This window comes from Diorhabda sublineata, chromosome 8 (assembly GCF_026230105.1).
Source record: "Diorhabda sublineata isolate icDioSubl1.1 chromosome 8, icDioSubl1.1, whole genome shotgun sequence".
NCBI classification, from domain to species: Eukaryota; Metazoa; Arthropoda; class Insecta; order Coleoptera; family Chrysomelidae; genus Diorhabda; species Diorhabda sublineata.
In genome coordinates this window covers 2,645,629-2,660,520 of record NC_079481.1, presented here as the reverse complement: position 1 = coordinate 2,660,520, position 14,892 = coordinate 2,645,629, and the positions used below count along the sequence as shown (strand labels likewise).

General features: G+C 33.2%; 1 protein-coding gene across 1 annotated transcript; it reads left to right on the top strand.

Moving 5' to 3' along the window:
• The first annotated feature begins 1,311 nt into the window (after positions 1–1,311).
• Positions 1,312–2,088, top strand: LOC130447830 (histidine-rich glycoprotein-like). Its single transcript, XM_056784863.1, has one exon. It carries the CDS (start codon positions 1,312–1,314, stop codon positions 2,086–2,088), a length of 777 nt encoding a protein of 258 aa, XP_056640841.1.
• Positions 2,089–14,892: the final 12,804 nt, after the last annotated feature.

Sequence of the window (14,892 nt, the reverse complement as noted above, 5' to 3'; positions counted from 1 at the left end):
AAGTGCAAAAACAGAATGAATAAGAAAGTCGAGCAATAAACACAGTCGGGGTTTCGGTAAGGGGTTTCCTAAGAAAACTACTATACATCTAGGAATACTGTAGGGCGTGAATTGGCAAACAATTAGTAAATTCCGAAAGGTATATTAATAAATGAATTAGTTGACTTGTACGTCAACAATATATCTTGATCGGACAACTGAAATTAGCTAAATCAAAATAACATTATTTTGTAATAAAACAAGATAATCATTTCAACTTAACTCAGACCGCTCCAATTGATTATTTTTGGGGATGTTTTTCTCGCACACTGTATGTTGGAGAGTGGTATTGGAAAATTTTTGGAAAATACGCGATGTTTGCAGAAAATTAGTTGAAGAACACGGACCCCTCGTCATTTAGTTTGAGTTATTAACTTTGTTAGTTATTAAGACGTTAATTATGGTAAATAGGAAATGTTTGATTACAGGTAGTTGAATATTGGTCATATTGGGACATATGCTACTTATTTTGAGTTTTAATGAAATTCTAGCGTGGTCGGTGAGAGATATTTTCAAATTTGCCGAAACAGAAACCATGGTGGGCGGTTAAAACTTTACGGTACTCACATTAACTACTATATTTTCATTAATAGGTCCGGCTATTCCTGGAAAGTACCTTATTCTCAGTTCTACCGCTCTTCCAGCTTCCAAAAAACCTTTATTCGGAAAAATGTTGAGCCATCTAGATTTGATTTGGTTTTTATGAAAAATTTTAACATCATCAGAATCAATCTGGTAATTGAAGTCATGAAATCCTTTGTTTTCGAGAATCAAAGAATGTTCTATTACTTCACAGAAAAGCTGTAACGAAAAAAAAAAGATGAAAAGTGAATTTATTGAGTGTGGATTTTACAAAAAATTGGATATATTTTAAAATTTATGGTATTGAAAAAGTTTTGTCGTATACTCAATTCCTATATGTACGTATCAAATATTTTCACTTCAAAATTATCATTTATAATTAAATCTGGTATCTATTTGCAAATACTGAGATCGAAATACGTTAGAATTGATTATAAAAACGATATAACATCATAATTAACTCACCATAAATTGTTCACCAAAACCAAAGTAAAATTACATAAGGTAGATGAATTGAGTTACACAAATTTAAGTAAATTCAATTAAAATCGTTGAAGATTGCAATTTTACCTTTTTCCAACCAATGGACCGAATCGATTTCGATACGTGAAGTAAGATTTGAATATAAATACCAATGCAAACGAGAGCTAAATCAGTGCAATTCGCATCAAGCTTACAAACACAACAACAATGGGAAAAGTAGTGTTAGTAATTCTAGGTGTAGCGTTATTCGCTCTCTTCGATCAAAGCTGTGCCTTCAAGAACGAAGAAAAAGAAGCATTAGATCAAGCCCTCGCAGCTTCCCATCATGGGCATGGACATCATGGATCCGGTGGCGGGCACGGACACCATCATGAATCCGGTGGCGGTCATGATAGTCACGGACATCATCACGAAAGCCATGGAGGCAAAGGCGACAAGGGATATCACACCGATCATCATTATGACAAAGGTCACCACGGCGGACACGGTGAACATCACTCAGCAGGACATCATGGAGCCCATGGAGGTCATCATCATTCACACCACGGAGGTGGAGGTCATCATTCGTCTCACTTTTCCCATGGAGGTCACCACAAGGGAGGAAAATTCGGTAGCGAGCACGGTCACAAGAAAGGACAGCAAACTAAAGGTTATCACCTCAAAGGACACAAAGACGAACACCACAAGGACCACGAGTTCTATGACGACGCCCACAAAGGAGGACATCACTCTAAACACGGTCACCATCATGGATACCACGGTTCAAAAGCTGGTCACCACAAGAAAGGAGGTTCCCACGAATCAGGGCATCACGGTGGACATCACGGTAAGAAAGGATACGGTCACCACGGTCACCACGATGAAGATCATCACGGATACGAAGGGCACGGCGGACATGAACACCACCACTCCCACCACTCCGAACATGGTAATAAAGGTGGACACGACGGACACAAATCGCACGGATTCTCTTCAAAACATTAAATTTAGATGTGATTTTATTTTTTTGCTCAGTTTGTCGTTATTACCACGCAAACTAGTTTTTTAATAAAAAAATCACCTGATTTTTCGTATTTTCTTCATATAAACTCACAAACCAAGATTCATCCCTGTTGGATGTTAGGAATTAAAAACAACTACATCAAAATCACACCCCAAAAACACATAACTTAGCTTTCTGTCTACTTTCTAAATTTAGCTATAGCTTTCTTGTCTTGTCTCTCAATTGATATCAAAGTATTTTATTCTGTTCAACAATTTATTTTCTATTGTGGCAGCTATCTCCCCTGCACGTTCCACAAGTAGTATTGCAAAACAAACCAGCTCTTCGGCGTCCGCAAAAGGCTCCGCAACCTTTTCTGCTGCCGACGGAGTATTTTTAGTATTTCTTGTGGTGCAGGTGGATCTACAGATTTAATAAACCTACATTCATGATCCAGCCCCAATCCGTTGGATGAATGTTTTTGTTGCCAAACCAAATATGTGGTTGAAGATAAACCCTTTCAGTATGTTCATTCACGGCACCAGCTGTTAGAGCTAAGGATGATAATTTTACGACAGTGTTTTTCGCTGCAGTTTCAACAAATCTTTCATAGCGCATCTTTTCGAGATATTCTGATATCTACCAGCCTCTGAAAAATCTCCGAGTTCAGATGTATTATTATTTAACAATATCTGTGCCTTATATCTCAAATCTTGCCTTCGTTCTAAAAGATCCATGAATTTTTTTGCCTTTATTTTATTCCGCCGAAGCTGAGTCACGTCCAGTGTGAGATAAAAACCAAATTTTTTGTAAGAGAAAGACTTTTATACGTATCTTTCCTAATTTTTGAGATATTATGAAAAGAAGGTGGTTTTTTTTTAAATTGGATTTTATTTTTGAATTTTTTTTTGAAAATATGTGTCTTAAAGCAGCTAAACTGCTAGAATCCATCAAACTCTTTATATTAAAGTTAATTCTAGACGAAATACGATTCATTTTAATTTTTGTGGAAATGAAACCCATTGATTTAAAAGGAAAAACAATTAGATGTTTTTTTTTATTTGTATTACAGCTCACTCATTTTACGTGCAAAAGACTTTTAAAAGTACTCATTTTAAAGCTTATTTCAAGCACTACAAAACCCCATTTCACTAGAATGCATAAAATGTATCTACTCGCCGCTAGATGGCAATGAAAACATCGATTAAATTTGAGACAAAATAAAAAACGGCTCTGATCTTTAATATCTCGCTCAATATAGCACTTAGAACACTTTGTTCAGTTTTTTACCTGCTAAAATTTTTGGTAATTATCTGGATTAGGTTAAACCCTTCCGATTTCGTTAAAATTTTAGTATGTTATGGAGAAAATTAAGCTAGAAAACTTGATATTTATATGTAGAGCACGCAAATCATCCCTTCACTTCGTTTTTCAGCTTTGACGTTCCATTTATACGTCATAGTTCAGCTTCGCATGTCTAACCTAACCTAACCTAACCTAAACTAACCTAACCTAACCTAACCTAACATAACCACTAATTTTAACTTGGAATATCAATCAATAAACGAATTTAATCTTTTTCATGGTCAAACACGAATAAAAAAAAAACAAATATTGATAGATTTACCAACGATAGTCGTATGTAAACAAAATAAACTAATTTCTGTGCAAATTTTATGATACATGATGTCATGAAGACACGCGAAGCGCCTCACTAACAGAGTTGGCCCGAAGTTAATCAAATTGACGATTATTATTATTATTAATTTTACTAAACTACTTAACTAATTTACTATTAATTACTTATTTATTTAATTTATTGGAAGAGCAACACCATCAGCTTACGCAATACATAAATATGCTACTTCAAAAGCCAAAATGGATTTCTGTATAAGAAAACGATTCAAAATTCAACATTCCTTATCCCAATTCCAAAAGATTTGAAGGGTTTCACACTCTTTCGAGGTGAAACTAGTAAATACGCAGCCGTTGCAGCTCTGTGTTACCCAAGAAGTGTATAAACATTTTTAAATCAGTCGTAAGGAAGGAAAAATCAGTATCCCAGAGTTTTTAACAGTCAATACTGCAGCCAATAACACACGCCACCAAGAAGACATTTTTTTTTATTTTAATTCCGACTCTGGCAGTGAAGCGGAATCATTTTTTTGCCGAAGGACGCCAAGATCGAGAGCTTCTACAAAGTTATCCTGTTTATTAAGATCAATGCCGTCCTCTGGCTTGGTACAAAGAATGTTTTCTTTCGCAACTATGCTAAATAAACCATATAAATTATCTGACGACTTATTTGAAAAAAAAAAAATAGTTATTAAATGTAACTTGAACATCAAGAAATCAGAAATGTAAAGATCGGAGGTAAGTTGATTGGAAATATTCTTCAAAATTGAAATTCGGTGTATTTGAACGTTCGAAATTATATTTTTGTTCTCCGAATAAATTAATAAAAATATTTAAATAAATTATTTTCAATCATTTCTTCTATATAGAATAAATAGTTACTCAATTAATTATATAATAATAGGGGGGCATATTTTGCTGTAGCACCCGGGGGCGGATACCCTGATAAGCGCTTCTTTGAAATTCAAGTTTTGCGGTTGAAACTCTCAAATATTTTTCACAGTCCCCTAAGTATGAACAGATAAAGTATATTAAAGAAGACACCACCAAATACAAGACGATTAGACTATTGTATGAGTTGTGAAAACAAAACAAATAAAACAGGAATTCAAAGAGAATTTACCTTATTTCCGAGATATATGGAGTTTTTATCAAACGCATAGTATATATTAGAGCATAGACCGGTTATTTGGATGCGCTCTTCTTCGCCGCCTTCTATTTTACAAACTGCTGTACATTTCATCCGTATATTTGGAGGTGGCGAGAAATATATTGTTAGCGAACCGTATTCATACGGTTTCAAACATCCCTTCCATGGTTCTATCGCCAATATTTCATTTAATCTACAATAATTTCATATATTTCAGAAGAAATATTTTTCTATATCCCGTTTTTTATCAACAATACGAGATATTGAACAGAAAATTGACGTTTCGACTCAGATTTTGTTTATTCGAATTATTTTATTTCAATATCTGGGAGTTTCCCATACAGTATGGTGCTGAAGTGCATTCATTTTTCACGCAATCATAAATCTAATCGGAGAAAATTAGAGCAAGCAACAAATCGGTTTTTGCTCCACAGTACACAGATTGAGTTCTAGAGATCGGTCAATATTGGGTTTAAAGAGCACACAGCTCATTTAAAATATGTGTACCAATTGTTGACACTATAAAAAAGACAAATCATTCAATTCCGAAATAGTTTTTTTTATTATCACAAACAAATTTTTTCAAACATTCTGACACAGGAACCCAAATTTATCGGGATAGTTTCTATAATATCTGGGTTTGGGCAGTTTGGATTGTACGTTGTTGACCGATGGACAGATAATTCCCGTTGCTGGAAGGCTTAAAACCGCCCTCGGTCTGTTGCAGGAAAGAAGTGTAGTCCAGACATTTGAGGTAGTTCACCTAGGAAAATCGAGATACACAGCTATAAAGTCGTTTGAACTTGTTCATTTGACATCCCAAAACTCCTCTCAAAACTTACATATAAGTCGATGTGAGCAACTTTAAAAATCGGCGATCAAAAGTCAAAAAAATCGATTTATCGCGCATTTTTTTGCAAATATCTCGTTTCCTATGGGTTTTACGCTATTTATGTTTATTATCAATATTGTAGAGCATTGAATTCTCTACAACTTTTGTTTTAACAATTTTTTCGTACGGTGCATCGTTTCTGAGATAGAGGGCGCTCTACACGCGACTAGAGTCCCGTTTTAAATAAACTGGTAGTTCCGATCAATATAATCTCTTATAAAGTTTATAAATCATCACTAAATATATAATTATAAATATTTTTCAATTTTCATCATCGTCGTATTCCCGTAGCTCTAAAATTCCAAGGTCGTTAACGTCTTCATTATCGTCTTCAATGATATTTGTTTGCGATTCTGCATTAGAAAGTTTCTCAAATGTTTTCAAAAACGTTTTTTTTCCCTTTTTTAAAGATATTTAACATTTCCCTCGCCAATTTTTTTGAAGAAAGTTTCTTGTTCATGACATCCTGTACGTCCAATTAAAATTAAAAGTAAATCTATTTATTCGCCTATTATTATAGCTGTTTTATAGTGTTTAAATATTTAAATATAATGTAATTGTTACTAAAAAACAAAAATTACTTATAATTATATATTTAGCAATAATTTATAAACTTTACAAGAGATTATATTGATCGGGACTACCAGTTAATTTAAAACGGGATTCTAACCGCGTGTAGAGCGCCCTCTATCTCAGAAACGATGCACCGTATGAAAAAATTGTTGTAACAAAAGTTGTAGAAAATTCAAAACTCTACAATGTTGATAATAAATACAAATAGCGTAAAACCCATAGGAAACGAGTTATTTGCAAAAATGCGCGATAAATCGATTTTTTTGACTTTTTACCGCCGATTTTTAAAGTTGCTCACATCGACTTATATGTAAGTTTTGAGAGGAGTTTTAGGATGTCAAATGAACAAGTTTAAACGATTTTATAGCTGGGTATCTCGATTCCGAAATTACTGCATAAATCTATATAAAATGCCTGGACTAGTGGTGTTACTTTTGACAACCACGTTTCACGTTTTTGTTATTATTATTATAATTATTAATTTATTGACTTACCTCACTAAGATGTAGGACAATTTATTTCAAAATTTCGAAATTGAAATGTCAACAATTGGTGCTCTCATCCTAAATATTAAAAATTGTCGCCAACGCGGTTTTCCCGCTGGAATTAATTTTCGCGAGAGAAGGTTTATTAGTAAGTCAAGTTAATAGGTTATAGTTAACCTTCAGTCTCTGAAGATGATAATTTGGTAATCGAAACGCGCGTCATACAGTGTAATTGGAAAGAATTTAAGTCGTTTCGACTTATTTCGATTTTTAGACACTGACCATTTGCGTATTTATATTAATAAATGCATCATCACCTTCACTATTAAAATGATAATAAAATCAAAATTGAAATCTGTTTTTACATAAAAAATCGATTTTTTCTCAGGTTTTACAGCTCAAAAATATGTAAAAGCCATCAATCAAATTATTCGTAGTTGCATTAAGATTAATTATATTTCTTATCACACATTTTTATGCCTAAATTCAATAACGCTAATGGTTTTCAAAGATTTTCTAATATTTTAGTAGTTTGTAATAGATTGAGGCTCGACCCAATCTGCGCGATTTAGTACAGTGAACCAAGCAAATCACCTCGCAATTTTCAAGATCTTCATGGATTAGTTTGAAATTTTGACAGAAGCTCGAAAATGATGCAAATGACAAACCTGATTTGGTGCCAATGTATGCTTCTACCCCAGTGGGGGATGGAAATTCCAAAATAATACCGAGAATCGATAGAGAATTGAATTTTATCAAGAAAATGTTGAGTGAAGTTTTTTATTTAACTCGATAATTTCTGAGTTATTTGCGATTGAAAATTAAAAAAAGAAAAAACACGTTTTTCAAAATTTTTTCACGAAAAACTCGAAAATTACGCATTTTCTGGAAAAAATTATTCTTATCAAAACTGAAGCTTATAATAAAACAAACAAATTAGTCAATTTAAATTAAATTTTTTTAAACAATATTCAGCTTATAAGTCACTGAAAGCCAACTTTTTCTTTTTCGTAAATTTATGCAGAGGTTTGAGCTCAAATAACGGAAAAACGATTAATTTTTCATAAAAAATTGTGATAAACATTTTTAAAGTACTTTTTCGCACCTTTAAAATGAGCTTTCATAAAATCGTCTAGCATGAAAATTAAGCGAGTTAGAACGAAAATAAGTTAGATAACTCGAATTTCAAAAAAAAATGTCGGTAAATTTGACACCACGTGCGGCAAAATTAAAATTAATCGTAGCCCTTGTAAAATTATCTTTGTTTAAGCCCTAACAACACGTTCCAAAAGGTTGAATGGTTTGGAACACGTACATTTTGAAAAAAAGTTGTTTAATTTGAATTTTTTTTTCGATTAAAAAAAAGGTTTTTTCGAAATATCTCAAAAACTATTGGATCAACAAAAAAATTTTTTGTAACTAAAATTTAGCTTTTATTTTACTGAACTTTTTGCTTTTTTTTAAACTCACGTAGCTTGAAAATTAAGCGAGATATAAGTGTTTAAAGTATTGATTTCAATGCTAAGGGAGAGTCTTTTTTACCCTTTAGCATCAAAATTCTCTGAAGAAAAGGGTTGCAACCATCATGGTTTTGTAGCTTATGAAATTCCCTACAAAATGATGTATGGTTGGATGCAGAAAACTTGAAGTGAAGCCGAGTTATTATTAAAAAACCGATGCATTTTCCTAGAGATAATGCTGGAAAATCACGAAACGTCTTTTTGGAGTATTTATTCTTTTATACATGCCTTGTCTCCTTTTTATTTATATATTTGGATTCTCACATGTATAAATACATACAAAAAAATAGGGTAGTTACATATAAAAAAAAGAAATATTACTTAAATTGTAAAAAAACAACAATAATTTCACATGCTTGAACATAATTAGCCCTATAACTGCTTCCATTTAGCAATTTGCAATTTTTTCCATACTGAAGGGTGGTTTTTTGGTGGTTGCATTATTAAAAATATTGAGGGTAAGATTTCTTATACTCGAAGAAAGAAAATTTTCCAAATACTATCCAAAATAAAAAAAATTTCATGTTTTTTACCACATTTTTAAAATAATCTTTGTATGAGGGGTTGTTTTTAAGGGTAAATGAGCAGTAAAATATCAAAATATTAAAATTATGATACAAAACAATCAACATTTATTATATTTGAACATAACTACAGCCCATTACCGTTATAATTCATTAGCATTCAATTTATTGAAGTAAGGGGTGATTTTCACCCCTTAAAAATAAAAAGCACACTTTGCGACCAAGTCAGGTTTGAAGAGAAGGGTAAGGTGAACTTAATTCCAATTTTTCAACAAGATCGATGATGGTCTACTAATTGTACTGTACTAATTATATTTTTTTATTCCACGACATCAGTAATTGCTGCATTGGAAAGTCGTACACCGTATTTTTTCATCACACCTCGTATATCTACTATATTTAGAAATAGGGAATACCTGAATCGATTGCTGTTTTGTTGATTAAATTGTTTTTCTTCCAAAATATCGACTATTTGTTCCTCTTCATCAATTGATGCTATATCTTTGAGTATCTTTTGAGCTTTTCTTAGAGCCGAATCCGTATTTGCTATTGACGTCGAAAGCACTGACATCATTCCTTGACTTCCTACATGTTTAATAGGTATATATTCGATAAGTCCGTCAGATATCTCATTTTTATACTCGAAAATTTGATCAAATTTGGAAATTTCAATCGACTGTTTCTTGAGCCTTGAAAAACAATTTTATAAGTTTGTGCCATTCAAGATTGAATGTCCACTCGAGTTCTATGTATTATATCAATAATAATTTAACAATAACTACAGACAAACGGAAATTTGACGAAAAAGCTCCTGCCGAAAAGAAATAATGACATACAGAACTACCTCGCGATCTTAACCGCAACAGAAGATTTTAACGATGAAAACAACGAAACCATTAAATAGACCGCAAGTAACAAATCTTCCTCTACACTCATGAAGGTCGATGGACTAAAAGCAGCCAATGTATTTGTCAAACTGTATGAGTCTTCAAGACCTACCCCTTTAAAAACAATTTAGTATTGAAGCCGATCCCTCCATATCACCTGGAACGTTCCCTATAAAACGTTTACTTAAACCTTGGACTATAGAAATCGTACTTAAATATCGTAACGTTCTGCTAGTAATATTGAAGGTAAGAATTGTTTCTTCTTTTATAATAACTAATTAGATAATAGAAAGTTTAAATTATTATGTTGAATATGCATTTGAGATGTATAGTTTTTTTTTCAATAGCCAGATGTTGATGTTTTTCCACTCTAGAACTTTTTCTAATTATCATGGTCTGCAGATTAAATTGTACCGAAACTTTTTGCTAAATCGAAGAAAAATGTATTTCATGGTTAATCGTTAATTAAATATTGAGCAACTTATTTGGTGAGAATTCTTACCGGTGAAATAGTTTATACAGTTTGTCGCATTTAATATGAAGATATATCCAGATTTTCGTTATTTAGAAGTTGAAATCCGAATTTTTATACAGTCTGGAATATAACACATTTTTATCAGCTCTAAGTTTAGCTGTGGACGTATAGAATAGGAAAAAAATTTAGAATCAAATGATATAAAAAATAGATTTCAAAATTTAACGTTAAACTAAAGAATATCTTTTAAAAATGTAGTTGGAGTTGGAGTTCGTTTTGGTTTAAGAACACTCGCTGAAACACCTTCTTTCTTTTGAGTTTTTGAACATTTAAATCGATTGAGTTGGAGAGGAGCTAGGCGCGGACATTCAATGTGGAGTTATGAATTTTTGTAGGTTTTTGGCAATTTTTCTACATTCAAAGATCTATATCTCAGGTTTTAATATAGCTACAGAGTTCGTTTTGGTTTAAGAACACTCGCTGAAGCACCTTCTTTCTTTTGAGTTTTTGAACACTTAAATCGGTTGAGTTGGAGAGGAGCTAGGCGCGGACATTCAATGTGGAGTTATGGATTTTTGTAGGTTTTTGGCAATTTTTCTACATTCAAAGATCTATATCTCAGGTTTTAATATAGCTACAGAGTTCGTTTTGGTTTAAGAACACTCGCTGAAGCACCTTCTTTCTTTTGAGTTTTTGAACACTTAAATCGGTTGAGTTGGAGAGGAGCTAGGCGCGGACATTCAATGTGAAGTTATGGATTTTTGTAGGTTTTTGGCAATTTTTCTACATTCAAAGATCTATATCTCAGGTTCTAATATAGCCACAGAAATAGTTTTGGTTTAAGAACACTCGCTGAAACACCTTGTTTCTTTTGAGTTTTTGAACACTTAAATCGGTTGAGTTGGAGAGGAGCTAGGCGCGGACATTCAATGTGAAGTTATGGATTTTTGTAGGTGTTTTTGGCAATTTTTCTACATTCAAAGATCTATATATCAGGTTCTAATATAGCTACAGAGTTCGTTTTTATTTAAGAACACTCCCTGAAGCACCTTCTTTCTCTTGAGTTTTTGAACACTTAAATCGGTTGAGTTGGAGAGGAGCTAGGCGCGGACATTCAATGTGGAGTTATGGATTTTTGTAGGTTTTTGGCAATTTTTCTATATTCAAAGATCTGTATCTCAGGTTCAAATTTAGCTACAGAGTTCGTTTTGGTTTAAGAACACTCGCTGAAACATCCTCTTTCTTTTGAGTTTTTGAACACTTAAATCGGTTGAGTTGGAGAGGAGCTAGGCGCGGACATTCAATGTGGAGTTATGGATTTTTTTGGCAATTTTTGGTTAACAATCAAATGTTTGAATTTGATACGCCACTGGTCTGGCTCTTCAGAGTTAATTCTACTTAAGCCATACTTACTTTGAGATAATTGGTTCTATACTCTTACAAGATAAGGCCTTACTGGAAACACTCGATTTTGCCTGTGAAAAATGCAAATATATAATTGGCATAATGAACTTTTTCAAGTAACTTTAGTCAAAATAGAACCTGGGATTGATTACTAGTCATATGAATTAGTATATCATCTACCACTGAAAGGTAAAAATACAACGATAGAAATTATAGGGATTGAATCGGATGTGTGTGTACTGATCATTAAAGGTAGAACCGAAGAATTCACGATTAATCGAGTGAGGCAACGTGGCGCCAAAATAATCGTCAAACTTTTTTGCTAAAGAGCCAAATATGAACATTACAATAATTAAAAAAAAATGGGAGCCAAATATGCTTGTTCAGTAAACTTCTATCACACTTAAAAAGTAGTAAAAAGTACACTAAATGAAACAAAATTTCATATTTATGAGTGCGAACATTAAAAAATTATTTAGTTTAGTTTGCATACGCCCGATTTCTTCGAAATTTTAGTATGTTATACAGTTTTTTATGCCGAAAAAGAAGATATATATATATATATATATATATATATATATATATATATATATATATATATATATATATGTTGGGCGCGAAAAACATACCTTCACATAGTTTTTTTGACACAAATCAATTTATTCACACGTACAAATAATCATCAATTTCCATCGAATACATTCGTCAAATTTCTTCAATAAATGCTTCAATTCTATTTGAATATGAATAATGTTTTTTCACCCAAAATACTGACGATAATGAGATCTAGTTCTTCCATAACGAATATCTCGCCAAAGTCGCTCAATATTTTGAGTATGAACCTAACCTAACATAACCTAACCTAACCTAACCTAACCTAACTTAACCTATCTAAATTTTCAACCTCGAAAAAGTACGTGAAAGAATAATTTCAAGGAAATCGGGCGTATGCAACCTAAACTAAATAATTACCCGAACCATGTGCTCTGATCTTCTTGAAAAGTTTGAGTAAGTCAGATTTGTATGTTGTCGTTTCTAATTTTAGGCATGATTACAAGTTCTCGTCAATGAGACGACTTCCGAGCTGAGTCTTAATAATGTTTATACTTGAAAAAGATTTTTCACATTTATATGTAGAGCCGAAAAGGGAAAGACAAGCTTTTTCAGCTGATCGTAAGAGTCAGGAATACTTTTGCAAGCGTTGAAAAATATCCTGTCTTCCTTTTCCAGGTCATTCAAAGCAGATCACTTCTTCTCCGATATTTTCAATTCAACGCAAAGACTTTCGAAGTCAAAGCACCCAGCAATTGAATTGCGAAGCGACCATGTCAATTTTAAAAGGCTGCCTTTTTTCCCTGTCAAAATCCTGGGCAAAAATGGATCATTTGTTCTGAGTCTTGAATTACTTTTACAAATATCAAAAAAAACCTTCCATTTCAAATAAGAATTCTTTTAATTCGTGATGATTAAGAGCTTCAGGTAAAATAGAGTTATTGGTAATCACCAGTCACCAAATTCCTTCTAGAAATGTGTGATATAATGGTAAACAAGTTTTTCTTTCAAAATAGAAACAAACTCTTTTCTTAAACCGATCAATGAAAATATTATTGTGTCTTCCGTTGATATTTGAGCCAGAGCCACAATTAGAGAGCCACATGCGGTTCTGGAGCCGCATTTTACCGACCTCTGCACTACAGCTAGTCAATTTTGAAGATGAAATTTAGGAAAAAAAGTGAGGTTAAATACTAAACAACAAACTCTTTTCTTAAACCGGTCAATGAAAATATTATTGTGTCTTCCGTTGATATTTGAGCCAGAGCCACAATTAGAGAGCCACATGCGGTTCTGGAGCCGCATTTTACCGACCTCTGCACTACAGCCAGTCAATTTTGAAGATGAAATTTAGGAAAAAAAGTGAGGTTAAATACTAAGCAACAAACTCTTTTCTTAAACCGGTCAATGAAAAGATAATTGTTTCTTCCGTTAATATTTGAGCCAGAGCCACAATTAGAGAGCCACATACGGTTCTGAAGCCGCATTTTACCGACCTCTGCACTACAGCCAATCAATTTTGAAGATGAAATTTAGGAAAAAAAGTGAGGTTAAATACTAAGCAACAAACTCTTTTCTTAAACCGGTCAATGAAAAGATAATTGTTTCTTCCGTTAATATTTGAGCCAGAGCCACAATTAGAGAGCCACATACGGTTCTGGAGCCGCATTTTACCGACCTCTGCACTACAGCCAATCAATTTTGAAGATGAAATTTAGGAAAAAAAGTGAGGTTAAATACTAAGCTACAAACTCTTTTCTTAAACCGGTCAATGAAAATATTATTGTGTCTTCCGTTGATATTTGAGCCAGAGCCACAATTAGAGAGCCACATGCGGTTCTGGAGCCGCATTTTACCGACCTCTGCACTACAGCCAGTCAATTTTGAAGATGAAATTTAGGAAAAAAAGTGAGGTTAAATACTAAGCAACAAACTCTTTTCTTAAACCGGTCAATGAAAAGATAATTGTTTCTTCCGTTAATATTTGAGCCAGAGCCACAATTAGAGAGCCACATACGGTTCTGGAGCCGCATTTTACCGACCTCTGCACTACAGCCAATCAATTTTGAAGATGAAATTTAGGAAAAAAAGTGAGGTTAAATACTAAGCAACAAACTCTTTTCTTAAACCGGTCAATGAAAATATTATTGTGTCTTCCGTTGATATTTGAGCCAGAGCCACAATTAGAGAGCCACATGCGGTTCTGGAGCCGCATTTTACCGACCTCTGCACTACAGCCAATCAATTTTGAAGATGAAATTTAGGAAAAAAATTGAGGTTAAATACTAAGCAACAAACTCTTTTCTTAAACCGGTCAATGAAAATATTATTGTGTCTTCCGTTAATATTTGAGCCAGAGCCACAATTAGAGAGCCACATGCGGTTCTGGAGCCGCATTTTACCGACCTCTGCACTACAGCCAATCAATTTTGAAGATGAAATTTAGGAAAAAAATTGAGGTTAAATACTAAGCAACAAACTCTTTTCTTAAACCGGTCAATGAAAATATTATTGTGTCTTCCGTTAATATTTGAGCCAGAGCCACAATTAGAGAGCCACATGCGGTTCTGGAGCCGCATTTTACCGACCTCTGCACTACAGCCAATCAATTTTGAAGATGAAATTTAGGAAAAAAATTGAGGTTAAATAAAATGCAACAAACTCTTTTCTTAAACCGGTCAATGAAAAGATAATTGTTTCTTCCGTTAA

Coding starts and splice junctions, on each gene's coding strand:
- LOC130447830 (XM_056784863.1), top strand. CDS start 1,312: ATGGGAAAAGTAGTGTTAGTAATTCTAGGTGTAGCGTTATTCGCTCTC.